The following is a 27,834-nucleotide window of genomic DNA, read 5'->3' as shown; positions in this document are numbered from 1 at the left end:
TTTCCTCACCTTCCCTCTTCTACTCACTGCAGTATGGCATCTGTCTCCCATCATGATTCATATTTGCCAGATATTCCTTCTGCCTCCCTCATCACTTTTTGGGCTTGGTTGCTGGCCCTTCTGCTCATCCTATAAATCTTAAGGTTTTTCAGGATTCTGTCTTAAACCTGCTACTCTTCACACTGCTTACACTTCCCCGAGTGATTTCATTCTTTCCTAGGAGTGCTTCAGTTACCACCTATATGCTGAAGATTGCTATCTGCGCCCAGGTCTTTCTCTCCAGCTTCAGTTCCCAATATTCAACTGCCTCCTCAATGTCTGAATCCATGGGAAAGTCTTGTGGGCACCTTGAAGCAATAGGTCCAAGAAAGAACTAATTATCCTCCTACCAACCGTGCCTTCTACTGTGTTCCGTCTGAAAAAATGACACTTCTCATTCATCCTGTTTCCTGAGCCAGATACCTAGAAGTCATCTTTGACGCATCCCTTTGACATCATCCATGACTTATCAAATCAATCACCAAGTCCTACAGATTCTATCTCCTAAATGTCTTTAGAATATATTTTCTTTCTGTTCTCATCTCCTCCTTCATCAGACCTCCATCATCTCTTCTGTGAAGGTTTCAGAAAGCTCATAATCCTTTTCCCAGCCTCCAGCCATAGGAGATTTTCTAAAAATACAAATATGACCATGATGCAGCCCTTCTTAAAAATTTTCAGTAGTGTCTTATAGCCCTCAGGATAAAGTCCAAATTATTTAATTTGGCCTATAAACTGGGGTGAAAGTCAAAATGTTTTATAGCTGGTAAGGCACAGGCACTAAGCCCACTTAGAAAGGATGTCAGCTGGTTCACCTGACCAGAATGTGCTAGCTGAATAATGGCTTGCGCATAGAATCCCATACTATTGTCCTCTGCAGTCTCATCTAGTGCCACTCTTCCCCTAAAGACACACTAGCCTTGATTTGGTTCTGAGAATGCACCAACAAAAATGCACTTACCTTTGTCTGGCACACTCTTTCAGAAAGTCCCACCATCACCCCACCCCATAATCCCCACTCTAAAGAGCTGCTTTGAAGGAGACTGATCCAGATAAGGATGTCCTTGGTCTATGACAGTGAGAGCATCTGTTGAGGGAACCTAATCTGGAACACAGTTCACTGTTAATGACTCGTTCCACTTATGCACAAAACACAGAGCCCCATTGAGGTCAGCAAACTTTTAGAAGTAGGTAACTGACTCTTGACCTTTTATGAGGACAAAGAAATGAGGAGAAAGAGGAAAATTCTTTATTTAGTCCCAACTAAAATAGTATCTCTCCTGCCAAATGAAATACAAATAACTTTTCCTACCTTCATTGTACTCTTTGACCCTAGGATTAAGCCTATCAGATATTCAAATAGTTGGTACTTTCTTAATCAGTTAATCGCTTTGCTTCCATTTAACCCTGAGCTTTGATTGGCTGTCCTTGGAAAATTGAGGGCTTTTTTTTTTTTTTTTTTTTTTTTTTGCGGGAAGGTGGGTGGAGAGGAGTAATTCTTTGGAAGGCAGGTTAGATGTGGAGGAGGACTCTGGATAGCCAGAGATCAGCAAGAAGGCACTGGATATCTAAACTCTTAGGCAGTGGTCTTAAATCTGACTGTAAATTAGAACCACCCAGAATATTTTTAACATTATCATTGCCAAGGGCCTACCACAGATCTATTAAATCAGAACACCTTGAGGGTAGAGCTTGGGCATCAATATTTTTCCTAAAGCTCTTCAAATGGTTTTTATGTGCAATCAGAGTTGAGAATCCCACCAGATACAGAAGAGGGGAATGCCATGGGATGAGAAAGAAGTGCAAGCATGTGTGGAATATTTCTGACTCTAACTTGCTATGTGTAATAAGCACACATTACAGAGAAGGGAGTTAGAAGAGTTATGTGATTAAAGAAAGGCATGATTCTTGTTGGTTGAGTGTTGCCAGAGATGTATAAACAGACAAAAAAAGAAAAAAAAAGAAAAGTGGAAAGCTCAGTAATGCCAAGTGTGGTGGAAGTGTAGACTGTTGTGGTCTTTCTGTACTGCAGTTTGATACTACAGAGTCCAATTAAGTACCCTTAATTGCCTATGAATAAGTAATTATGATTTTAGGTAAATGATCTCAAAGATAGGCTCACTCAGAGGGAGTGTGGGAGGTCGATCCCAACACCATAATCAGTGTTATTGGGTGTGATTGGGAACTGGAGGCTTTGCTAGGAGGATAGGTAGAATGTGGGGGATACACAGAAGCAACAGGTTAGACGTACACAGAACAACATGAATGGATCTTAAAATCATAGATAATGGGTGCAAAGGGTATGAAACATAATGAGATATATAAAACAATATTACACTTATAAATTAAAAAGGTAGCACACACTAAAAACGTAGCACATAAAACAATATTTATTTCGTAAAAACCATACAAACAATAAGATAAATATGCCTATGGGGGAAAGGAAAAGTGAGCAGGCTATAGTGCTAAAAGGAATAAATAACTAGATAACTATTTTTTAAAAGTAAGATTTAAACCAGACCTTGAAAGATAAATAGGAAAGAGGTGGGAAGAGAAAGAAGCCTTTTAGAATGGCAAAATGACTCCCATGAGCTAAGGCCAGGAGGCAGGAGTGAGCTGAGCGGGTAGAGTAGAACAGTCTGTTTGGAGCAGAAGGGTGTATTAAAACAAAGTGGGAAGTAAGGCTAGAGAGAGAGAGGATTGGATAAGATTTCGAAGCTCTGAAAAGCTAGACAAAGGAATTTAAACAATGATAAAGTAGATAAGAGAGCCATTAAATAATTGAGCAGGGAAGACGTGATGAAAGTGAAGTCAGGTGAGGGAGACAGAGAGAGCCTGGAGTCAGAGAACTGGATTGGAAGTGAATACTAACGTGAACTAAGCAAAAAAAAAGATGAAGGTAGTCTAGACAGGCTAGCTTTGAAGGCGAAGGCTGGAAGAGACATTTTGATAGATTACTGGCTGAATAGACAAGGTTAAGTCAGAGTACTCCGTGGTCTTAAACCAGGAAGTTAGGGGAAGAAATTAAGTCCAGTGGTAGCTACAATTTCTTATGCTGGAAATCCAGTTTTCCAGTAAAGTGGAGCTTTAAAGTTTCTAATGATTCAGTATTCTCCTTGAGCAAGCACCATAAACCGGCCCATAGGTGCACTCATTTCAGAGTTAGCAGAGATCTTTTCCAGATGACAAAAGAGAGGACAAGAGAGGTTCAGTTAATTGCCTAAAGTCAACCAATTAACTGGAGAAAGGAAGGGCTAGAACCAGTTCTCTTGACTTCCAGTCCAATGAACTTTCCTAAACTATATTGGATATGAGAAGTTTGAAAATCAAGCCAATTCACATTTGGATTTCTCAGTTTGCCTGACCTAAGTGGTCAATTTTCAAGAAAGAGGATTTAACTTTTGTACACCCAGCCCTTACCAACTCAGTTTCAACCCATAGGCATGTGAACTATCTAGCTGATTGGGCTTCCAAAATGAAACTCCTTGTATTTGCTTTACTAATCCTTACCTCTACAGGATTGGGCAAAGTGAGGACTGTCACTGACTGCCAGCCTCATCAGGCAATATTTTCATACTCCTCTAAGGATAAAAAAGTAAAACAAATGACTTCTAAAAAGAATAAAATCTTAGAGTTTAAAAGATCTTAACCTCCTATCCAAACTGAAACCTCCTAGATGACACCCGACAGATGGTCATCCTGCCTCTATATGTTTTCAGGAATGGGGCAGTCCATTCCTTTGTCGGGACAGCTCTGATTACTAGAGAGCCCTGAGTCTGAGTCCTATGTCACTGCAGTGTGATTCAGGGAAAATAGCATAGGCCTTGAAGTCAAGCAGACTTGAGTTAGAATCCTAATTATGTAATCTGCTACATGACTTGAGCAAGTTATTTATCTTCTATCAGTCTCATTCACTTCATCTTACATTAGAGATAATATTTATTTTATGTAGTTACTATGAATATCAGAAATTATGAATGTAAAATGCCTAGTACTATGCCTGGCAGAAAGAGCTAATAAAGTGATAGCTGTTATTATTGTCACCATCATAATTATTATCCCATCCATTGGTCCTAGTTTCCCCTATGATGCTACATACATATGCCTTTAAATACTTTTGAATACTTGAATTTAGTTGTCATGTTATCCCTGAGTGTTCTTTTTCAGAGTAAACATCCACCAATATTTTCTTATCCTGCCCTTGGCTATGCTCCTGCACATGATGTGTGTAGAACATGGTGACTGTAACTGAACAAAGTACTTCAGGTACAGTCTGAGTGCTTCGAAACAGAATAAGACCATAAGCCTCTATTCTCCAGACACCACTCTTCAAGCTGCTTAGGACTCCTTTAGCTTTTATGGCAACACTCACATACTGCCTTAGTCTTACGAAAACCTCCAGGTAGTTTTCATATGTATGAATTTTGAGTCTTCCCCATTTTGCGCTTGTATAGAATTCTTTTTTTTAATTCAAGAGTAAACTTTTTATTAACTGAAAGCCAATTAGGTATTGTGCATAGTTCTGTGGACATAGGGATGAGTAGGATAAAATATCAACATACTAGAAATGTAAGGTCCAAAAGAAGGGGTCTATCATGTTCACTAATGAATTCCCATTTCTTGGGATGATGTCTGCATACAGTTATGTGCTTACTGTTGTTGAATAACGAATGAACAGAATAGTTTACAATGCAAATTTTTCTTATACGTGAAAAGACAATTCACTTATTTTATAAATTCAGATATGTTTTTACAAGTCTATCACTTTCAACCCAACCCTAGTGTTTTTTTCCATCTAGAGTAGACTCAGTTTCCAAAATAAATTTGTACTGTTTCTTTGAAGGCCAAACTAAACACATATGCTTTATTTGCTGGATGGCCACTATATTCCATTATTGAAGGCCTTTGGTAAGTACTTGTTTGACCCTTAATCCAGGGCTGACAACTCAGGTTAGCACTAGCTGGCCAATTTTGAGTGTTAAACACCAGAGAATATCCGGAACCGAGTCCTATCGGGCCCTGGCCTGCTGCGGGGTCGAATAAGGTCCTCGGGAGAAGTGTGGTTTAGGAGGACCTTGACATTCTGCATTGGTCTGTGAAAGGCTGCCAGGTGCTCATAGGTCCAGCGCCCCTGGGTCGAAATCCATCCTGCAGATAAATGAAATTGAGGGGTGGCCAGGTCTCTAAAACCACAATTAGGGTGGTGTTAGGAACTGAGTCCTCTCACAGTTTTTTTCCAGTATTTGGGCTACGAGTGAGGCACTGGTCGCCATCTTGCTATCAAATACCAGGCAAGCCGCCACTGGCGTCGCTCGGTAACCACGGAGACCCCCGTGCCCCTCCCGTTTTCCATCCCGTAGAGGCTGTAAACTACGATTCCCAACAACTGATTTTCTCTACTTCAAGGCGGGTTGTCTAGATTTGGCTTGTCAGCCGCGCGACCCTTCCGCAGTGAACCGCGGGAGTTGCAGTTCGCGGTGGCGCCTCTCATTTTCCTGAGGGAAGCCCCAGAACTACAAATCCAGTGAGCCTGCGGGCCCACGCATGCGCACAAAACAGTCGGTCCTCCCCGGCCCCCCTGCGGGTGCCTAGAGATAAGAAAGGGCGGGGGAAGGAAGAGGAGGCGGGATCCGGGCGCTGCGTTGGCTGCGGCCTGGCACCAAGGGGGCGGCCCCAGCGGAGTGCAGACCCAGTGGCTCCCGGCGATTATGGACCCGGCCGAGGCGGTGCTGCAGGAAAAAGCGCTCAAGTTTATGGTGAGAAGGTGCAGGCCGGGAAACGGTGGAGGCTGTGGCGTTTGCGGCGTTGCGGTGTCTCGGGCCTGGGCTGCCTGTCCTCCAGAGGAAGGGGCAGCGGGACTCTGGGCCGAGGCCGGCGGCGGGGTTTGCTGAAGGGGACAGGAGCTCCAGGGAGGCGGGAGGGGGTTGCGGAGAGGACCTGGGGGTGGGGGCAGCAGCTCCGCCATCTTGTGGATGAGAGGCCAAGTGACAGCGGGAGCTTAACCGGGGAGGGGGTTCCGAGCGGCGCGCGGGGCCCTGGAGGGAAAGGGGCGTGGGGACAGTTACTGAAGTGCGGAGGAACCCCGGAGGAGAGACGCGGTGAAGGCCGGGCCTTCCCAGTGCCAGGGTTACGGGTAAGGCCCGGGAGAAGAGGTGCATTCATGAGTGAGGAAGGGGAGTACCGAATAGTGGGAGGAAAGCTATTAGGGGGGAGGGGGACCCGCAGGGCTGGATGCAGATGGATCTAAGGGTGGAGGAAAGCCAAGACTGGTGGGCGACTTATAGTTTTGTAGAATGAGAGGATAGAGATAGCTTTTACCTTCAGGATGCAATTCCAGCTTGGCCAAACTAATGTTGACAAACTCCGGAAAGGAAGAGGCCTTACTTAGGAAGATAAGAGCTGGGGATGGGGCTCAAGGGCTATGGTGACAGTCCCTGAGGAAGGAATGGAGTGTTGATTATGAGCCAGAATTACAAATGTGAGAATAGGGGATACATACTCTACTTTGAAAAGAGAGGCTAAATATTTGTAGTAAGGACGAGATGATGAAAAGCAAGAGGTTGATGATTGGTCAGGGAAACCTGGGTACACGAGATTGGGGGCAAAATTAATATCTAATAGAGTAAAACAAAACAAAAATGTTAAATTGTAGAGATAGTAAAATGTGGGGGCCAGGTGCTGGTATTACTTTCTGGGAAAGGAGAGGCTGTGGAGATTAGAATCACAAGACTCATGAGAAGTGATGAGATCAGTGGAGAAATGCAGGAGCTAAAAGGGGGAATGTAGGTAAGGAAATAGGAGATGTCAAGATTGGTTGTTACTTATCAGTTTTAGGTTGAAGCACCATAGGAGCTTGGATTGAATTTTGTGGGTGTGTTTAAATCCTTTGGAGCCCAGTTCTTTAACTTTGTATCATGCTTTTCTTATGCTATGATTATGTTTGGAAATTTTGTATAGTCTGGTATTTGATGCTTTTAATCTGACGCTTCTTGTATATCATAGGTGTAAAACCAGACTTAGTGATACAGCTAAAGAATGATGGGATGCATACACTTCCATCTTAACAGGTGGTCTTAGAGACATGGATATTATTTGCAGTCAAATCTTGCTTTTTCAGAAGTAATTGTAACTTGTCACTCTAAATCTATTTCTTTGTTAGTTGTTATTTTGTGTCTTTGCCTGAAATACCAAAATGAATCTAAATTAACATAGACACTAACCTAATTGAATTTAGGCTTTAAATGGCCCTATTTATAAGAATACATTTTCAGAGACTGGTCAGATTTACTAAAACTTTATTTTGTATGAGTGCTTTCAAAAACACCTAACTAAAGTTTGAGTGTATATCACTAACAAAATTCCATTTTGAAGGAGGTTCTTGACTTTCTGCCCAATGTTGAAATTCTAAAACATTAAGACAAGACTTTGAAATTTTTTGGACTTTAGAAGTAAAAGGAAGTTGCTTTATATCTACAGCCAGCTTCTAGATTTAAGTCAGAAAAATTGCAGCTGCTTATTTTTGTTTTCCTACTTAGAGGTTGACTTAATCCTAATCTTGACACTTACATCAGATTTATAGAATAGTGTGATTTACAGATCATAAAGAGACATTATGAGATCATCTTCTTTGCTCCCATCAGACCTCAGCCTAGGAACATTCTCAACTACTTGATCTCTGCTTTGTACCAGTGAGTTATATTTTGATAATGGTCTCCTGACTGAGTTAAAGTGGACATGGAGATGGCCATGTAGTAGTTTGCAGCTTTTGGTGCACCACACATTATTAAATGTCGAATCAGTTTCCATAGGGAGAAGCCAATTTTTCTTTAATTTTAGTTACTTTCATTTTTGACCTTGCCTGCTTTTGTGGCTGCTGTTTGAGAAAAGGCCAACTGGAAGAGGGTCACTAAGAATGGCACCTTAATAACTGAAGCAGGAAATGGAGAGTTAGAGATTTGATATTCTTTTTCAGTTCAGTAACAACAGTCTTAATATGAATCTGAGTAAGTCACAACTTGCCTTTGGTCCCATTTACCCTGCTATAACATGTCTGTTTACTCCGAGTCAGTTTTGAGTTGGGAAGCTATTTTATTTGTGCTTGCACCAGATGTTTAGTGCACAGTCACATGGAAGGGCTATGCTTTTAATTAAATTAAAAATTTTGTATAGTATTTGGCTTTGTTTTGGCCTTACCTTTCCCTCGGTTGTGAATTATGAATGACAGTTTTTGTACAGATACCCTGATTTCCATAGTTTAAGAAAATGTGTGTTAAAATGCCAACATGAAATGGATATTCTCTTTTGTAAATTTTGCTCTACCACATTAATGTAGCACTCCAATGAGGAATTTTACAATAAAATCTTACTAATGAGACTGCTAATACAGAGTTAACCATAATTCACACATGGTCTAGACTTAAAAGTTCACCCTTGGATACTTGTGAAAAGTAGTTTAACTTCTTGAAACAAATGATATTAAAGCAGTTGTGTATATTAAATAACCTATGTGCAATATCTCTCATTCAGCTTTAGCAGGTCCTCAAGGACTTTTCCTAATACTTCCTTGGTCAACAATATTATAATTCCTCAGAAAAAGATAAATGAGAACTGGAAAAAGACCTGAGAAGAGAAATGGAAATGACTGAGGGAATGTAGGCATCATTTTATAAGGATATATATGTATTTAAATATATAGAGAGAGATAGAAAGACAGGTTAGGGGTGAAGTTTTTAATTTATTTAAGAAATGGATAGGATAAAGTCCTTAGAACTAGAGAAACATTTTGAAACTGGGATGAAATAATTTTAGGGCATATAAAAGACTTTTATGCAGTTGATAGATACGTGAAACTGGATAAAAGGTAACTTGCTGTGTAACAAACCACCCCCAAGTTTAGTAGCTTAAAAAGAAACAATTTATTTTCTGAAATCTGTGGTTGACTGATGTGTTTCTGCTTCACTTGGTGTTGTCTGGGGTGCCAGCATGACTGGAATATTCAGAATGGCCACATTCACATAGCTGGTCACTGCCAGAGTCTTCAGCTGGCTCTGAAGGCCTTCAGGCCTCCATTATGTGCGCCTTCTCTTTCCACATGGCTTTTGGATTTCCTTGAAGCATGGGTTCGAAGAAGGAGCATTCCAGGAGACAGGAGATAGAAGCCAGTGAGCTAATTTTCTTAAGTCCTAGGTCCTAACTCTGAGAATGTCACTATTGGTCAAAGATAGTCAAGGCCAGCCCAGAGTCAGAGGGAGGGAAACTAATCTCTACCTATAGACATGAAGAGAGTCATGCAAAAACAGAGAGGGAGAAATTGCTGGGGTGGAGGAGCATGGCTTTTTGAGACTCTCTTCCATAGATGATGCTATTCTAGTTGTATGTTCAGGCTACAAATACAAATGCGATCAGTCACATTTGTGGATTATAACGCTAGGAATGCTTCTGGAGGCATCTCTTTTTGGAGGTTAACTTAAGGAACTAATGTGATCTCCTGCATGACTTGCCTTAATAATGTTGCTGTAGAGATAATAGTGGGTGAATTAATATGATTCAGTAACTTTTCTAATTTGCTTGAGAAGCATATGTATCTAAAAGCAAGGAATTGCACTTAAAAATACTCAAGTTTTTCATAGTAATGGGCTTTTCTTTAAATCAGTGAGATGGATTACCAGCTGGGATGAATGCTTGAAACTAGTTCTTAGTTTAAGTTGTCAGTTCTATGAATCCCTGTTCCCAATTTAGCCTTCAGTTTCTTTTTGGGATACTTTTATGCAGTATAGGTATTGGGGTATCAAATTACAAGTTAGTAATTTTTCTTTGTGCTAATTTTCTTGATTTGTGTTTGTAATAGACACACATAGTAAATTACTAGAAGTGAGTTACAGATGTGGAGTAAAACTATTTTGAATGGTTGTCAGAAATTTTTTATTGCTAAATTAGAAAATTTCAAGAGACCACTTTTTATTCTATATTATTCGTATTCTGTTTAAATCCTTAAAGAAAGGACACAGATAAGAATGTTTTTCCTCATACTAAAGGGAGACAGGGCATTATGTAAGACCTTTTATTTATTACATTTCCCTTTTCACAGTCACTCTGACCCTCAGCAACTCATCTCATCATCTTTTCCTGTTGTGCTTAGGCTAGCCCTCCTCCACTCACCAACATTTGGTGACAGCCCCCAACCAGTCATTCTGACACCAGCCCATCCTCAGAGCCTGCCGAGAACCTAGGTCACAATCCTCCAGGCCCCAGAATAAGGTCAAGGCTACTCACAGCTTCATCCCCAGCCTTCTCTCACCCAGCCCTTGTGTCAGCTCAGACCACCCCATGTCGTGCAACATCCTGCTCAAAGTTTTCTTATCACAGCTTTCACCTCAATTACTGCTACCTGACCCCACCACATGTCCCAGTGGTAGGGTGGGTACAGAATTTATTCACCTTTGTATCCCCAGAAGCCAGCATGACTTCTGGCATGCAGCAGGTACCCAATAAATATTTGCTGAACTTAATAACTCATGCTGCAGAGCAAATCACCTCACCCTATCACCTCATCCTGCAATAGGCCTTCATTTTCATCTTCACCTTTTGTCTTTCAGTCAGCTATTTAGAATAGAACTAGAAACTCTGGATATATATGACCCTTTCCAAAATTTACTCCTATAGATCCTCAGAAACTCTTCATAGGACTTGTCTGTCAATGGAGAGTCAATACAGTGAGCTCAACCAAGATGGAAGGGGTAGCTAAGCAAAAAGGGAGACAGAAGCCATTTCTCCTTTTCAGAAGTCCTTGGGCTAAGATCTTGGTCATGTCTAGATAAAATTATATTATGGTAAATAGCATTACAATAAAAAAAAATGAGAACGAAAAAAGAAAAAAATTTGCGGTATTAAAGTATTTTAAAATCCCATCTATTTTCTAGCAATGTTTTAATATAGCACAGAAGTGCTTTCTAAATGTGCATAAGATTCATTGAGGATGAAATAGAAAATATTTACCAAAGTTTAACAGCTTGGTTCCTATAAAGAAAACTGCTTTTTTCCTTAGTAAATCAATCCCAGCATCCTAAAATTGGCAATGGAGGCGGGAAAATCTCTACGAGAAAAGCCCACCAGGTCTTATAGTTTCAGCTTGTATTCTACAAGATTTACCTTGTAGGTGGGGAATAGGGAAAGATCTCTGGATAATTCGCTTTAGTTTCTGAAAGCCCAATTAAGACAGAGCTAGAACATTTTACCAAAGACTCCAAGATAAAAATGGAATAGATATTGAGAGTATGTTGAACTAAATATGATTTGTTCTCTGGGGCACTACTATCCTACTTTCTAGATTGTCTTTATTTGTGGCCAAGTTGGGGAGTGGGGAGCAAGGGAGCAAAAGCCACAACTGGCGGAGAATTCCTGTCTGCCTAAGACTCAATTTTTAAGCTGGGCTTTCCTACTGAGGTCTTGCTCCTTCCTGAGATTTGGTTCTCCCTTCTGGTATACTTGCCTTCTATTCCCAGGCTTTTGATCTGACCTGACCTGACCTGACCTGACACTGTGTCAATAATAAGATAATCACAGTAGAAGTGGTAGAATGGTGTTTTTATTTCTTTTTAAAATATAGTCAACCATAAATAGCTAACAGCTATCATTTATTTATTGTTTACTATGTTCTAAATACACTGTTCTAAATTTTTTACATATTTTATTTCATTTAATCCTCCCAATAATTCTGTAAGATAGATTGAATACTGTTGTTACCCCATTTTTCAGATGAGAAAAGTGATTCCAGAGAGGTTAAGTAACTTGCACAAAGTCACTCTGCTAGCGAGAAGCTAGAGATCAAACCCAGTCAGTCTGACTTGAGACCCTGACTTACACTATAGTATTTCATCTTTGAAGAGCAATGAAACAGTAATATGATGACAGTTTTTTTACTAGTCAGATGGTGGCTGGAGTGGAAGAGTTACTATGCAGACTTACGTATAGATTTTCTGATCATTTGAATTACTGAGGAAATGGAGTAAGACTTTACAGTTGTCACAGTGTCACTGTATCCGGTAGCTATTGCTGTGTAATAAAGCAGTGGTCTCCAACCTTTTCGGCACCAGGAATTGGTGCTTCTTTGAGAATTTAATGCCTGATGACCTGAGATGGAGCTGAGGCGGTGATGCTAGTGCTGGGGAGCAGCTGCAAATACAGATGAAGCTTCACTTTGTCGCCCGCTGCTCACCTTCTGCTGTGCAGCCCAGTTCCTAACAGGCCACAGACTGATACTGGTATGCAGCTCCGGGGGTTGGGGACCCCTGTAAAGAATCACAAAATATGTCATACAATGATAGATATTTATTTGCATGAATATGTGGATTTGCTGGGTATTGGATGATACAGACTAGGCTTATTTTGGTGACTGGAGTTAGCTGCTTACTCTGGACTGTTCAACATGTTATTCTCAGACTCAGGCTAAAGAGTGACTTCCTTGGCAAAACTCTTCTCATAGCTACAGCAAAGGCACAAGAAAGCAAGCCCAGTTAGTTGTCCAAATGCCTTCCAATCATTGGTTGAATCACACCTGCTAATATTCCATTAACCAAAGCAAGTCACCTGGTCAAGCCCGAGGTCAAGGGGCAAGAAAGTATACTGACCATAGAAGGAGTCGGGGAGGGAGTAATTTGCACAATAATCTACCATAGTAACAATAATCTGTGATAATCTAATATACTTTATTGATAGAATGATAAAATGCTTACTGTGATAACTATTATGCTTTTTTTCTGCTTTCAGTTGTTGGCACTATCCTGACTAGCTTTTTCTCATTTTGGTTATTGAATGATACCTGTTGGTTGGATACTCTAAGAATCACAATTTAATATAGCAGATATGTTTGCATCATCTTACATAGGGGAAAAAAACATAAAGTAATAACCAGAATCTTGATTTTAATCCACAGTGATGCCCTGAAAAGTTCATCAATATCAGAGTGCTGTTCTTCTTTCCTTGGGAAGGATAAGGTTGATGTTACTCCAATGGCATTTGTAACAGAATTTGAACTGTAATAGAATTTGAACCAAGGTCGTACATAATTCCCTAACAACTCCCTTGGCAGTAGGTTTAGAGCTCTTCAGTCCTTTCTCTGCACCTAAACCTAAGGCTGCAAAGGTATGTGCTGATATTTTCAGATACACAGGGACATTCAGGCTTTCACTGAAAAGTTATGGAGACAGACATCCAGGAATTGTAGCATGTGGATAATGTTTTTGCAGTACAGGTGCATTAATCCTTTTACTCAGGAGGTACTATGCTAAACTAAATTGTTAATGTGGTTATTTGTGAATTGCTGAATTATTGGAAGTATTTAAATATATTTTATGAAAATGTTCTAGTGAACACAAAAGGATTACTTAGGTGATTTTTCATTTCTTCACATTCTTTAATATTTTCTGGTTTTTCTACAGTGACTATGTTTTGAATCAAACATTAAAATGTAGTTTATTGAGTGTATATATTTATTAAACAAGTACTCTGAATGAACACCTGCACTTGATCATGGAGTGCAATGTAGCAGGTATACTGGCCAGGGGACTGACAGTGGTAGCTTGAACAGACACCTCACTTTGAGCTCATTTTTTTTTAACTGGAAATGGGCTATTATTAGTCTTACCTACTTAAAAAGACTTTTTTTTTTTTCTCCTCTCAGTTCGTTGTAATTTGCCATGTGTAATATGTTAATTAATAATTTGCACCATAAACCTCCTATATGTATCCAAGGTTTTCATTGGAAATTTAGGACTTTATGTACCTAAATTGTGTTGAAGCACTGCATTTTCCTGTTAAATAGTATTTGGCAAAATCAGTGGGCTGAGAACTGAAGGTGAGATCATAATAGTTGGCATGCAACCTGATTTGAAAAAAATATATATACTGAGTGCAAAACTTCTTTCTCCTTTAGAACTTCACAATCTATTGAGAAGATAGGCATTTATAAATATCTCCTAAGGCACACTTTGGTAAATGCCAAAATAGAGGCACACAGTGCTGTAGAAGTTAAGGGAGGGGAAATTAATTTTAACTGGAGAGAACTTTGAAAGCTTTGTGGAAGAAGAAAGCCTCATATTGGATCTTGTAGAATAAATTTTGACAGACTTATTTCTGAGGTGGGCAGTTCCAGGAAGAGGAGTAGTTCGGGCAAAGGCCAGATGATCAGGAGATGGGCTGGCACAGGGTGAGTACATAGATATGACTTCACTATAAAGTTCATAGGAGACAAGAAAGAAGATAGGTTGGAAGGCTGGGGAATTTGGACTGAGTCCAGTTTGTATTTAAGAATAATCTAAAAAATAATATTCTGGTGTACTTTTTGTATGTATGTGTATGTAAGCTTTTTATTGAAGTAAAATAAATATACAGAAAGGGTACAAATCATAAGTATACAGCTCATTGGATTTTTACCCAGTGATCATTTCTGTGTAACCATTGTCTAATATCTATAGATTAGTTTTAATTATTGGTATTCAACCTCATATAAATGAAATCATTCCAGTATATATTCTTTAGTGTCTGGCATCTTTTGTCCCACATTGTTTTTAAGAAGATTCATTCAGATTTGTTGTGTTAGTTTTGGTATGTTCATTCTTACCGCTGTGTAGTATTCCATTATGTGGAGTATATCCAAAATTTGAATATACTTCAAATTTTTATCCATTCTATTGTTGATAAACATTTAGGTTATTTCCAGTTCTTGGCTACTGTGAATTGTGCCATTATAAATAATCTTATATATGTTTTTTCTTGAGCATATGTACGTATTTCTGTTGGGTATATACCTAGGAGTGCAAATGCTGGGTCATAGGGTAGCAGGTACTATGAAACTATTTTCCATTTTACACTTCTTACAGAAGCATATGAGAGTTCTAGTTGCTGCACATTCTTGTAACGTGCACTTGATTTTGTCTTTTTCATTTAATCATACTAGTGGGTGAATGATATTATCTTACTGTTTTAATTTGCATTTCCTTAATGACTACTGTAATCAAGCACCTTTTTAGGTTTATTGGCTGTTTAGATATATCCTCATTTTAGGAATTTGTCTCTTCAAGCCTTGGTCATTTTTTCTATTTGTCTTCCCTTTTCTTATTGATTTGTTCCTTATACAGTAGTCCCCCTTATCTGCAGGAGATACAAGACCACGGATAGTACCAAACCCTATATATACTGGTTTTTCTTATACATTCATACCTATGATAAAGTTTAATTTATTAATAATAAAACAAATAATTATAACAATATACTGTAATAAAAGTTAAGAATATTGTCTTCAGAATATCTTATTGTACTATACTCATCCTTCTTGTGATGTGAGATGATGCCTACATATTCAGAATGGCATGTGATTTAAAACTTACGAATTGTTTATTTCTGGAATTTTCCTTTTAATATTTTCAGACTGTGGTTAACCTCAGGTAACTGAAACTGCAGAAAGTGAAACTGTGGATGAGGGAGGACTATTCTTAAAAATATAAATCTTTCATCAAGTATATGGTATTTTTGCAGGAAGCCTGCGCTCACATTTTCACTTGAGGTCAGTAAAAATGTCACAAATTTTGTACTGCTTTCACAGGATTTACAGGGTTAGCAAGTTTTTTTACCCCTACATCCCAGTACTTAAAAAGAATCACCACTATTAGCACTATCATTTTATAAAAGAAAGTACTTTAATGCCACAAAAGTAGAAAGGATATAATCTCAGAATAAAGGAAACTCTTTGAGGTAGGCACACTAAAGTACCCCCACCCCCGAAGATGTCCAGTCTAGTCTTTAGAACCTGAGAATGTTAAATTACATGGTAGACGGGAATTAAAGTTGCTAATCAGTTGATTTAAGATAGGTAGGTTATCCTGGATCATCCAAGCTGCGTCCAGTATAATCACAAGGGACCTGAAATGTGTAAGAGGGAGGCAGAAGAGGAGGTCAGAATGAGACCATGTAAGAACTCAATCCACTGTCGCTGACTTTGAAGATGGGGGAAGAGAGCATGAGCAAAGAAATGTGAGAGGCCTCTAGAAGCTGAAAAGGGCAAGCTAGAGTCTCCAGAACAGAACACAGCTTCACTGACACCTTGATTTTGGTTCAGTGAGACCCATTTCGAACTTCTGAACTACAGAACTGTAAAATAATAAGTTTGTGTTGTTTTAAGCCACTAAGTATGTGGTAATTCGTTACAGCAGCCATGGAAAACTAATATGTATGGTCCTTCTCAAGAGAAGGTAGGTACCCTGCCTAATTGAGGTGTGTGTGTTTGGGGGGGGGTGCGTGCACACATATGCCACACACACACACACACATAATCTTTATTTTTAGTGTTTGGTAAGTATCAGTGCAGTTCTTTCTCTTAATATTTAATTTTGAATCAGTCTCAGAATTACAGAAAGATTTAAAGTACAACACAAATGGCATTTTTTCCTGAATCATTTGAGAGTAAGTTGTCATATCATCACCAAATGCTTTAGTGTGCATTTTCTACAAACAAAGACATTCTATAACTATAATATAACCATCGAAAAATGGAAATTAACATATACAGTACAATTACAGATCTAACCTTCAGGTCTCATTAAAACTTTGCCAGTTCAGTAATGTTCTTTATAACAAAAGGATACAATCCAGAATCATGTGTTGAATTTAGTTGTCATTTGTCTTTAGTCTCCTTCAGTCTGAAATAGTTCCTTAGTCTTACTTAGACTTTCATGACTATGGCAGTTTTAAAGATTATAGACTAGTTATTTTGTAGAATGGCCCCTCAATTTTAATTTGTTTTCCTCATGATTAAATCTAGGTTATGTATTGGTGACAGAAATACCACAGACATGATGCTGTTTTACTTTTGCCTCTTATCAGATGACACATGATTTTTTTTGTCTTATAATTATTTACTTGATTAAGGTGGCATCTACCAGTTTCTTCCTTTAAAATTATTGTTTTTCTCTTTGTGATAAGTATTTTATGGGAAGGTATTTTGAAACCATGTAACTATTCATCAGCTTTTCTAGTTATTAACAAAATGGACTTATGAATTCCTGTTTTATTCAGTGGGTTATTATCCAATACTATCATTATTTTGTTGCTTAAATTGTTCTCTCTTTGATAGTGAAAGTGCTTTCAAGCCACTTCTTTTGTCTTTTTGATGTATTCCCATCATTCTTGGAGCATTTTCTTATTTTCTGGTATAAGAAGATACTGTAGGCTCATCTTGTACTCTTTTGCTCCAGTTCTGGAATCAGTGATTTCTCCAATGAACCATGGTTTCTTTAATAGAGAATGATATTTAGAAGTCAAGATCTGGGTATCAGGTGTGCTTGTTGCTATTAGGATGTCATTGCTCCTAGGCCCTCTCACTGGACAGAGGTAGGAAATATTTGTATATGTAAACATATGTGCGCGCACGCACACACATATACACACATGCACAGGTACATTTATATCTTTTAATTTTATCTTTTTAAAAAATTATGAATTCTCACCTTATTCAGACTCCTATATCAGACTGTTGCCCTACCCTCCTGTTTGAATACCTTCCTCACTTCAGGCTATGATACCCTGTACTAGTTGCTCTCCTCATTCCATTTGGATTCCAGCACCCTGTGTGAGGCTACCAAGACTGCCATATTTCTGTATGGACATCCACTTTTTTGACTTATGAATAATGCTGCTGTGAACATGGGTCAAGACCCTGAAAACTGTCAATGTTTACCTTTTACATTTAGATCTTCTGTTCATCTGGAATTAATGTTTGTTTTTGATATGAGATGGACAACAGAATTGTTTTTTTTTTTTCCTTTTATATCCAATTGATCCAGTACCATTTATTGAAAAGATGGTTCTGCGTTGCATTGCAAAGTCATTTTTGTCATATACACCTGTCTGTATATATGTGTAGGCCTGTTTCTAGGACTCTGGGTTCTGTTCCATTGCTCTATTTGTTCTTGTGCCGATATCACACTTCCTTATTTACTAAATTTTATACCAGTTCTTGATATGTATGAGAGTATATGCCATCCTCCACCCCACCCCATCCCAAATTTCAGTAGCTGTTCTTGGCTATATATATTGGAATCAGCTTGTTAATTTCCACAAAACATCCTACTGTGGTTTTTATTGGAATTGCATTGGATCTATAAGTAAATTTGGGGAGAACTGAGATCTTAACACTGTTGAATTTTATAATCCATGAAAATAGTATATCTTTCTCTTTATGTGGGTCTTTAATTTCTGTATGCCGAGGTCTTTGCACATCTTTTGTTAGATTTATTCGTAGGTACTTGGTGTTTTTTCAATGCTATTTTTAAATTTTAATTTTCTTTTTGTTGCTGATAGTGTAAAGATTTTAAATCTGATGGCCATGGTCCCCATTCAAGGTATAAACACATGGGAGTAATTTTTTCTGAAAAGTGTATAATTTATATCTGAATCTGATTCCCACTGGAGGCAGAAACAACAAAGAAGATTGAAGACCACTTTAGTAGTTTGATTTAGAGTGTATTGGACTGGGGAGGGGATAACAGACAGAGGCAATCTAATAGTCTAGGCAAGGAACCATGTGGGCTTGAGCTGGGGCAGTAGATATGGAAAGAAGGAAAGACATTTAAAGGATATTCTAGAGATAGAATGAATAGGTTTGCTTGGAGAAGGATAGGAGAAATGAAGAGAGAGACAGAGAATAAACATGGCTAGTGTCAGGCTTCAGGGCATTTTGTTAAAGGGAAGGTTGCCGTAGCAGAAAGTATGGGAAAATGAGTATTTGGCGAGTAAAGATGTTGGAATAGTCCCTAAGATTAAATTTATGATATATTGGCATAGGTAAAAATGGGCAAAATGATATAATATTTGGGATTTGCTTTGATATTTAGAAGGTTGAAAGCTGATTGTTGAGGATTCATTGTATACTATCCCATACTTTTCTGTATCTATAAAAATATCCATACTAAGAGGTTAAAAAAGAAAGATTTATTTTCATAGAGAGTGAGCTGCTCTGAAGTTCGCTGGATTAGCTCTACTTAAATTCTCTGTGATAGATCAAGATTCATCTAAACATTACATTTGGTTTTTGAGAAATTTTATAATCACTGTCTGTTGTACTGGGAACATTGTTTTATCAAGATCATCCAGATAAGGAGGTACAAAGCTACAGAGGCTAACTGAGGTAGGCCAAGTGCTTAGGTGTGGCTAGGAGTTGAGAGGAAAGTTAGCCAGGCAGATGGAAGGAGGGTATCTGCTTTCAACTCAACCAGATTTGTGGACTCAAGGAAGTTTAGTAAGGGTAGTATATACTTTCAGGGGGAAGATAGCCACAAAGAGTCTGGGTTCAGATATTCTGGGGGAGATCCAGATAGAGAGTACCAGTGAGTATCAAAAACAGGTAGCAAAGCCCATGTTTCAAGTTTGGGCTCAAAAGTGGAACTGGAATACTCAGCAAGGAACTAAAGAATTCACTCATTCAATTCATTCATTCATCCAACCTGCATTCATTAGTGCCCACTGCAATAGTAGTCCTTATACTTTATTATGTGTAAGAATTATTGGAGAGCATGTTAAAACGTAGTGCAGATTCTTAGCTCATTCCCTCCATTTAATTTGGTGAGCCTCAAGAATCTGTGTGTTTAACAAGCATCTCAATGTTTCTGATGCAGATATTTCTCAGATCAATGCTTTGAAAAACTGTCTAGTCTACTGTGTCCTGGCCAGTGTACCAACACAGAGGGAGTGGGGGGAATATTGCGCTTAGAACCAGAGTAAAAGGTGAGGCCTTGTACATGGGGAACATAGCAGGAAGGAGCTGAGTTAATGAATCAAGAGTAAAGGCAGGTAGTAATCATTTTGCAGTACATAAGTATATTAAATCAACATATTGTACACCTTAAACTTGTACAATATCAATTATATCTCAAGCTGGAAAAAAGAATGAAGGCAGAGTGAGACAAACCTTAAGCCAGAGGCTTGGGATCTCTGAATTTCAGCTTATTAGTAATAAGTTGGTTTCTAAAAAGAATTTACTTCTGGGGAATGTGTTTGCCGCTGGAGAAATTCGGTGAACTATAGGGGCAGAAAAATTAGCAAAATGTGCCATTTATAAGAGGTGTATTAGTAGAACAATTGCAACATTCCAAAATGTGGCCACTCTAGGTATTTTATAATCACATTACATTACAACTGGTAGTCCTTCCCGGTGCTATGAAAAAGTTGTGGATAATTCTAACATTACTTTTATTGTTACTATTCTATGACCCTATTACATATGTAAAAATAAATGACAACAGACTACCTCAACAGTTGTTTTATTGTGCTTTTAAGTGGAAGTGATATCAAGGGATGAAGGAAGAATTTTGAGGAATCACTGAAGTGTTGCTTAAAACAATAAGACATAACTGAGTAGTAAGGAAAGTTATGATGAAAAATTAGTTTCTTGTACAATTACATAGACTGGAGTTGTTCTTTTGAGCAAGGGCCTCATGCAGACCTCAAGTGAAAGACACATAACCATAGGCTTTCTGGGTAGTGAGAGATTCCATCTGCAAAGGTCTTTTTATTTCTATTCCTTGGATTATAATCAGTGTCAACCACAGCATCTTAAAAGTACAGGAAGATATAATTTGATATAATTAAACTGAGGTAAATGTGAAGGTACTTTCTAGGCGATAAGCATGTAGTGGTGGTGATACTTGTGTAACAAAACTAACAAAATAATTCACACACTCCCAAGGTTTATTGAATAGGTATTTCACCCCTGTTTCCTTTTACCATTTAAACAGATATTGACTCATGCCTGCCATGCTCAAGTTTTTGGTCTTAGTTCTTTTTTTAAAATTAACACCTAGTAAAATTAATTTTTTTTAGTGTGTAGGTCTCAGAATTTTGACACATGTATAGATTCATGTAATCACAGCCACAATCAGAATACAGAACACTTTCATCACCCCCCAAAAAACTTCCTTATACTGTCTCTAACTCCTAGGACCTGTGATCTCCTTCTCTTTAGAATTTTATCTTTTTGAGAATGTCCTGTAAATGGAATCATACAATATGTAATCTTTTGCTTCTGACTTCTTTCACTCAGCATAATATCTTTGAGATAGATTCATCCAAGTTGCATGTAAAAGTAGTCTGTTCCTTTTTTTTGTTTAGTATACCATTGTATGGATTGTATCACATATTGTTTATCCATTTGGGTTGTTTCCAGTTTTTGATGATTATAAATAGAGCTACTATGAATACTTGTTTAGAGGTTGGTGTAAACATAAATTTTCACTTCTGTAGGGTAAATACGCAAGAGGGGTCATATGGTAAGTTTATGTTTAACTTTATAAGAAACTGCCCACCTATTTTCCAGAGCAGCTGTACCATTTTGCATTTCTACAAGCAATATATGAGAGTTCTAGTTGCTTTGCATCCTTGCTAGCACTTGGGATTGTCAGTATTTTTTTTATTTTAGCCATTCTAATAGGTATATGTAATATCTTATTGTGGTTTTAATTTGCATTTCCTTAATGCATACCTCAGTTCTTGATGACTTTATTGGGATCAAACACAAAAGATAATCACCAGAAGAATCAGAAGAATGGTAATCGGAATGACATGCCTTTAACATTCTATGAAAGACTTTTTGTGAATATTTTTAAAAGGAGTTTGTGCTAATGAACGTTCATGGTTTTTCAGTGAAGTGTGAGGTACTCTGAATCCTATCTACAAAGTTTCAGGTAAGCTCTGTAACAGTGAGAATGAGAGAATGACTTAGAGTATTTTTTTCTGATTGCCTTTGGTCTGATATAGAACACTTGAGGCTTTTAATAAACTGAGAAGATAGGCAAATGAAAAGAAAAATATCTGGTCATCCTACAATTTTTTTAAATAAAGCAAACTGAGAAACACTCATGGACATGATCACGATCAACATTTACTGCTCTCCTATTCCTGGTAGCATAGGTCAGTGGTATGATTTTGAATAACTTGCTTACTAGGGAAATAATTTAGATAGAGGAAAGGAGGGCATTCTCTTAAGTAATATATTTGTTTGGCCCCCTTGTACTTCTTCCTTCATAAATCATCTCACGCAGCAGTCTGTATTATAAAAAGCAGACCAAATGATTGCTAAATAAATGTTTAGAGTTTATTTTAGTTATTAGCTTGAAGTCAAATTTGTTTAATGAGTAAATATAGAAGTTATGATTTTTTACACTTTGAACACATACCAATCATTAGTATATTACTCCCATTTTATGAAGCTAATTTTTATGAATGTAATTTTCTTCGTTTTAATGACCATGGAGGTTTATTGTTATTGAAACTTTGTTTTGATGTTGTTAGGCATGTCAGTACTTTTTTTGATAGAAGTTCTCAGGAAATAGCCTACGGATTATAACTTGTTTCCCTGGGAAAATATAGTCCACTTTGAAGCAGTTTCCAATAATATATTGTTGCAAAAATAGACTGTCAAGTGGTGTGTCAGGTTTAGTGTTCAGTGTAATTTAGAAAAGGTGACTTAAGTAGAAGAACACTGATGCATCTGTTTTTCAAATTGCAGTTAATTATAATGACAGTCTAAGATCTACTTTATTCTCTCTTGGAATTTTGCCTAACTTTACAAATTTTACATGATTTGAGTTAAAAACGGACAATTTAAAAGTCAGATGAATTAATTGAAAAGGATCCTGCTTTATTACATCAAGCTTCTAAAGATTTTTCATACCTTTCAGTCATATCTAGGTATGGCATTTTGAAAATCAGAATGATCGCTTGAGCTTTTATCAGAGTTTGGGGAACTTTTTATTTAGGTATTGTCGTTATTGATTATATGATAAGTCATCTGGATATCGTCAGTCCCTTTACCCAACACATTCTGACTGCATCAACAAATTATATAAAATTATGTTTGTATGTGGTCATGTTAAAAAGTGTTTCTTAAGTATTCTTAAATGTGTTTTAACAATATCGTGTGGAAAAATTTCTATTGTCTTTTGAAAGCATTCATGTTAAAAAGAATTAGAAATGATGTTTGTCTCATGTGGGCCTATTTCTCTTTTCATGTATCATTAAAATGTAGGTACAGTATATAAGATTTCATACTATGGGATCAACTAAGACTTTGATTTAAATATATTATAAATTATACATGGAAGCCTGCAAAAGATAGTACTTTTTTTTCTCAAAGAAGCGTCTTTAAATGGTTCTGTTAAGTGTAAGAATGTTCTGATGATTATCTTTTTAATTAAAATGGGAAATCTTTGTTTAAAGCGGCATTCTTTTTTTACGGCCTGTTACAGTCTCTGTAACAATCATTTCTTAAGTCTGAACGTTTTATTTCCAGGAATCCATTTATATAAAACTATGTTTAGACTTAATTAAGGAACGATTCTTACAAAGCTTGTAAATAGCCAGGAAAAAAGGGACCGAAAATAAAACTGACATTCACATTTCACAAGATGATTGTTACAAGGTATGTAATAAGCTATAAAAATACAATAAATCCCCTTTTATAAGAGTTCATATTTTTTGATCCTTGTTTTCAAGGGTATTTAAGGAAAATATCAAAGCTCTGCAAAGTGACATCTGTTTTGCTGGATGGACTAGTGATAACTTCTTTTGTCTATAACTGACAAAACAGGAGTTCTACCTGTCTTCTTAGTGTGTTTTCTTTGAAACTCCTTGTAATCATTTTAGATTGGAATGTAAATTTTATATTTTGGTATAGTGAAAGCAAGACCTGGTTCTTGTCCCACTTATGCTGTGCTACTTTCTAGAAGTCATAAAACATTAGGCAAGTTGCTTAACCTCTCTGAGTCTCATTTTCCTCATCTGGAAAATGAAGATAATAATCCTCTCCCTACTTCAAAGAGCTATTGTGAGTACTAAATGAAATTATCAGTAGTGAAAATATTTTGGAAGTTATGTAGGACTGTAAGCATCCAAGCTATGTTGTTTTTTAATCTCACTTTGGATGGCGGTAGTAGTAGTAGTAATAATAAAATAGCAATAATAATGACAGCAAACACTTATAGCTCAGTATGTTCCATGCAGGAGTCTAGACATTCTACGTATATTAACTCATTTGATCCTCTCAGCTTATTAGGTATATATTGTTATTATCCTTGATTTTCAAATGCGAAAACTGAAGCACAGAGAGAGTTCCTTCCTCAAGATTGTCAGGTGGAGAAATATGGTTTTGAAGAGGGATATGGATGTATCTTTTTTCAAATCTACAGAAAAATTGTGAGAAAATCATAATGGTTATTCATATACCCCTCACCTGGATTGGCCAGTAGTTAACATTTTGCCACATTTGATTTTTTTCTCTTTCCATATAGCTATATTTTTCTTTGTAAATCATTTGGATTTCCTAAGAACAAGAGCATTGTCTCTCACAACCACAAGGGAAGATCCCACTCAGGAAATGTAGCAGCAATAACATTTTATTATTTAATATGTAGTCCATATTTGAATTTCTCCAATTGTCTCAGTGATGTCCTTTACAGATTTTTAATGCATAATCTCATCATATGTGATATATTTGTCTCTTTAGTCTCCTTTAATTTACAACAGTTCCTTAGTCTTTTTATTCATGAAATTGACGTTTTTGAAGAGGATAGGCTAATTTTACAGAACATCTCTTATTTGGATTTATCTGATTGTTTCTCCATGATGAGATTCAGGTTAAACAAATTAGGCAGGAATATATGTTGTGGTTTCTTTCTCAGTGCATTATATCAGAAGCTACATCATGTCAGCTTGTTCCTTTATTGGTGATACTGTTTGATCATTTTACTAAGGTTGTATTCACCAGATTTCTCCATTGTGAAAGTACGTTTGTAATTAATAAGTGCTCAGTGGAGTGAAACTTGGAAACTGTGTAAATATCTTGTTTCCGAACGTTGTTTCTCCCAATAGTTTTAACATGCATGGATGATGATTCTTTTGTGATAGTTGTAAAATCAGCACATTTATTTTTCAGCAGTTTGAAATTATTTTTTTTCTTTCTCCTTGACTTTGAAGTGGTGACTGTTTCTGATTTGGGGAAGACATAGACTTTGTTTTTATTTTCTTTTATTTTTGCTTTTGAACTTAGACTAATTAAAATTTAATTTTTACGTTCTAATTTGCAAGTTATATATAAAGTTATATGCTTTATAATTTTTATCTGTAGTAGAAAATACTGCTAATTGAGTTTAGTTTTTAGGGATTGTGGTAGTAAACACTGCATCAGAAGTTCCTGGAGGGCTTGTGTTTTCTAGTCCTGGGATGAGACCTGAAAATTTGCATTTTGACTAGTTTCAAGGAGATGCTGCTGGTTCTGGGACCATACTTTGAGAACCACTGTGGCTTCTCTAGGCCCGTCAAACCAATATCTTGCTCATGATTTTTTGGGCCCTTTTTCTACTTGTGTGCTTTCTCTGGTAGACATGAAAGTAGTATGGATATATTGTAATGGAATAAGTTGAAGTTTGCATTACTTAATTTTCATAAAGGTTGGAAAAATTGTGAGAATTGGCTAAATTACTGAATAGGATCTCATTAACCTGGCTAATCCAAAATTGACAGTGTTGTAATGAAAATGACTACAGGCTATTTTAAAACTTATCATAGCATTTATATTTATTGAATTTTCTTTACTTAATGAAACACTGTTCCCTTAGTTTTGACCAAATTAGAGGTCCATAGTGGCCAGTTTGAGCTTTCAGCTCTTAAGTGATCTCTGCATACATTCCAGAAACTTGGTTCTGTGAAGTCTGCAATTAGTAAAGCAAATGGCACATTTGTTATGCCATATAGTTTCACTTCTACAGAATTTGGCTAGTTGGCCCTCCTCCCTTGCTTCCCCCATTAGAAATACTGTAAACATCAGAGAGAAAAGGATGACCTTAATATTTGCTTCCCAGACTAAATCACAGCCTTGAAGCAGTTATTTCTTTTCGAATAAAAAGTTTAATTTCACGCCCTGATTAGTGCTAGTACGTGCAGGTGGATATTTATTTTGTGCAGCTAAACTGATCTGTTTTTGCAAATTTTTTGCCAGTCAGCAAAGCTATAATTTCTTATGAGTAGTTGGTGGTAAATTATAGTTCTCATTAGTAAGTTTTGTCTGTGTATTTTTTTTAAAGTATGTGTTTATGAGGTGGGAGTGGAAGTCAGTCACCAAATGTTGGCCAGAGTAAGATTTGACTAATAACTTTTTTCAAAGGCTCAGGTGTTGATGAATTTGGACTAACAGCCCCAATTAATTATATAAAGCGGAAAAAAAGAGTGAGATCTTGTTTCTAATTGACTTGAAAATGTACTCAGAATCTAGAAAGAAGGATTCCTGGTAGAAAATACCAAAGAAAAGTTTTTCTTTTTTATTGAGAATGTACTGTAGTTAAAATTTAAGTGTTTAGAGAGGCTTAAAAAGTAAGAAGATAAACCAAGGGCAAGATACTGAAGATTTTGAAATTAAAGGATACTATCGAACTCAATTTTTAATAGCTTAATTGAAGTCATGAAATTTTGAAATTTTTATTTTAAAGCAAGACTGACTTTTATTGAACTTGGATTAAGAGAAAATGTGATGAATTAGAAGGAGGCAAAGTCTTGTTTCCTTAATAAATGGGTCAGTTATTTGCCTTAACTAAAATGTCACTGAATTTGTGTGGGGTCTTAGGCTTTAAGAGTCAGGAAGGATCATTTGATTCAAGGCTTCATAAACTTTTTTGTTTATGACTTCACTGAAAATCTCTTGTATGTCATGAGATACTCTCCTCAGACATGCACATGCACATATATTTTATACACAATTTCAAGAGGTTCAGAGGTACTTGAATTCTTATCCATGGATCCTGGGTTAAGATCCTTGATCTACCCTTATTTTACTGTTGTTACATAATGTATTTTAATTAAAAACTTTTATTATTGATAATTGTCATTCCAGTATAACTAGTTGTGACTGTTTCAATAAGAGAATGACTATTAGATCTGGGCTTCATCATAAAATGTGATTTTGAGAAGCTAATGAAATGTTGAGTATGTTATTTGGTAGTGGCAGGAAAAATGGTACAGAAATGACTTGGCTGGTAGTTATCAAAAATCTACTAGAATTCCCTGTTCTTAATTTTCTCATTCCCTTAGCCACCCAAGGCAAGCAGCCACAATTTATCCCTGTCTATGATGATGAAATTTTACTTGTCAGGAATATAAGGATGGACACACTTAAATCCTTTGACTGCTATTTCTACTGATATTTTCAGCATCTTTCTACTTTTATCAGTTTTATTAAAGAAATAGTACTACCAAGAAAATGCCCAGCAAGGTCAATTTACCCCAGCAAGTGCATTTTACATCTAGGAGCATTTGGAATACACTTTTCTATCAAGGTCAACCTTATACACTGTCAGCATGTTCAGTTATTTAGACCGTAGTTCTAGGAGGACTGGGAAACATTTATTGTCTTTGTTTTCTTCATCTTCTTAAGGTATCAACACTGGGAATTCAGTCCACCTCATTAGCTTGTTCAGAACAGTGGTTCGTGATCATTTTAGATCAGTAGTATACTTGGGGCAAAAGACCCTGTTGGGTCATAGAATATGATTCCTTTGTTTTAAAAATGAGCAAACTGAGACCTAAAGAGATCATGTGACTTGTCTAAGGTTACAGTTGATGACAGCTTAGATTAGAGCCCACATTTCCAAATCCAAGCCTAGTTGGTGCCTTTTTGACTCTTTTATTTGTGGTCGAGCTTGTAATTGATAGGTGAATTGAAGAGAGAGATAGAAAGAGAGGGAGGGGGAGAGGGAGCGAGGG

At 37.1% G+C, this 27,834-nt stretch overlaps 1 protein-coding gene across 5 annotated transcripts in view; it reads left to right on the top strand.

Moving 5' to 3' along the window:
* Positions 1–5,642: 5,642 nt before the first annotated feature.
* The window catches only part of BTRC (beta-transducin repeat containing E3 ubiquitin protein ligase), a 147,840-nt gene continuing 125,648 nt past the window's right edge, over positions 5,643–27,834 (top strand). For 2 of the 5 annotated variants that reach the window (XM_039871436.1, XM_039871435.1), the window contains exon 1: positions 5,648–5,795. In XM_039871436.1, the coding sequence (XP_039727370.1) occupies positions 5,748–5,795 (48 nt within the window). In that variant the 5' untranslated portion in view covers positions 5,648–5,747. Of the gene's footprint in view, positions 5,796–27,834 lie in introns of all 5 variants that reach the window. The other 3 variants (XM_039871439.1, XM_039871437.1, XM_039871438.1) reach the window with 3 other exon arrangements.

This window comes from Pteropus medius, unplaced genomic scaffold, assembly GCF_902729225.1.
Source record: "Pteropus medius unplaced genomic scaffold, Ma_sr-lr_union100, whole genome shotgun sequence".
NCBI lineage: Eukaryota > Metazoa > Chordata > Mammalia > Chiroptera > Pteropodidae > Pteropus > Pteropus medius.
The sequence above is the reverse complement of the archived record's forward strand: the minus strand, read 5'-3'. Positions and strand labels throughout refer to the sequence as shown.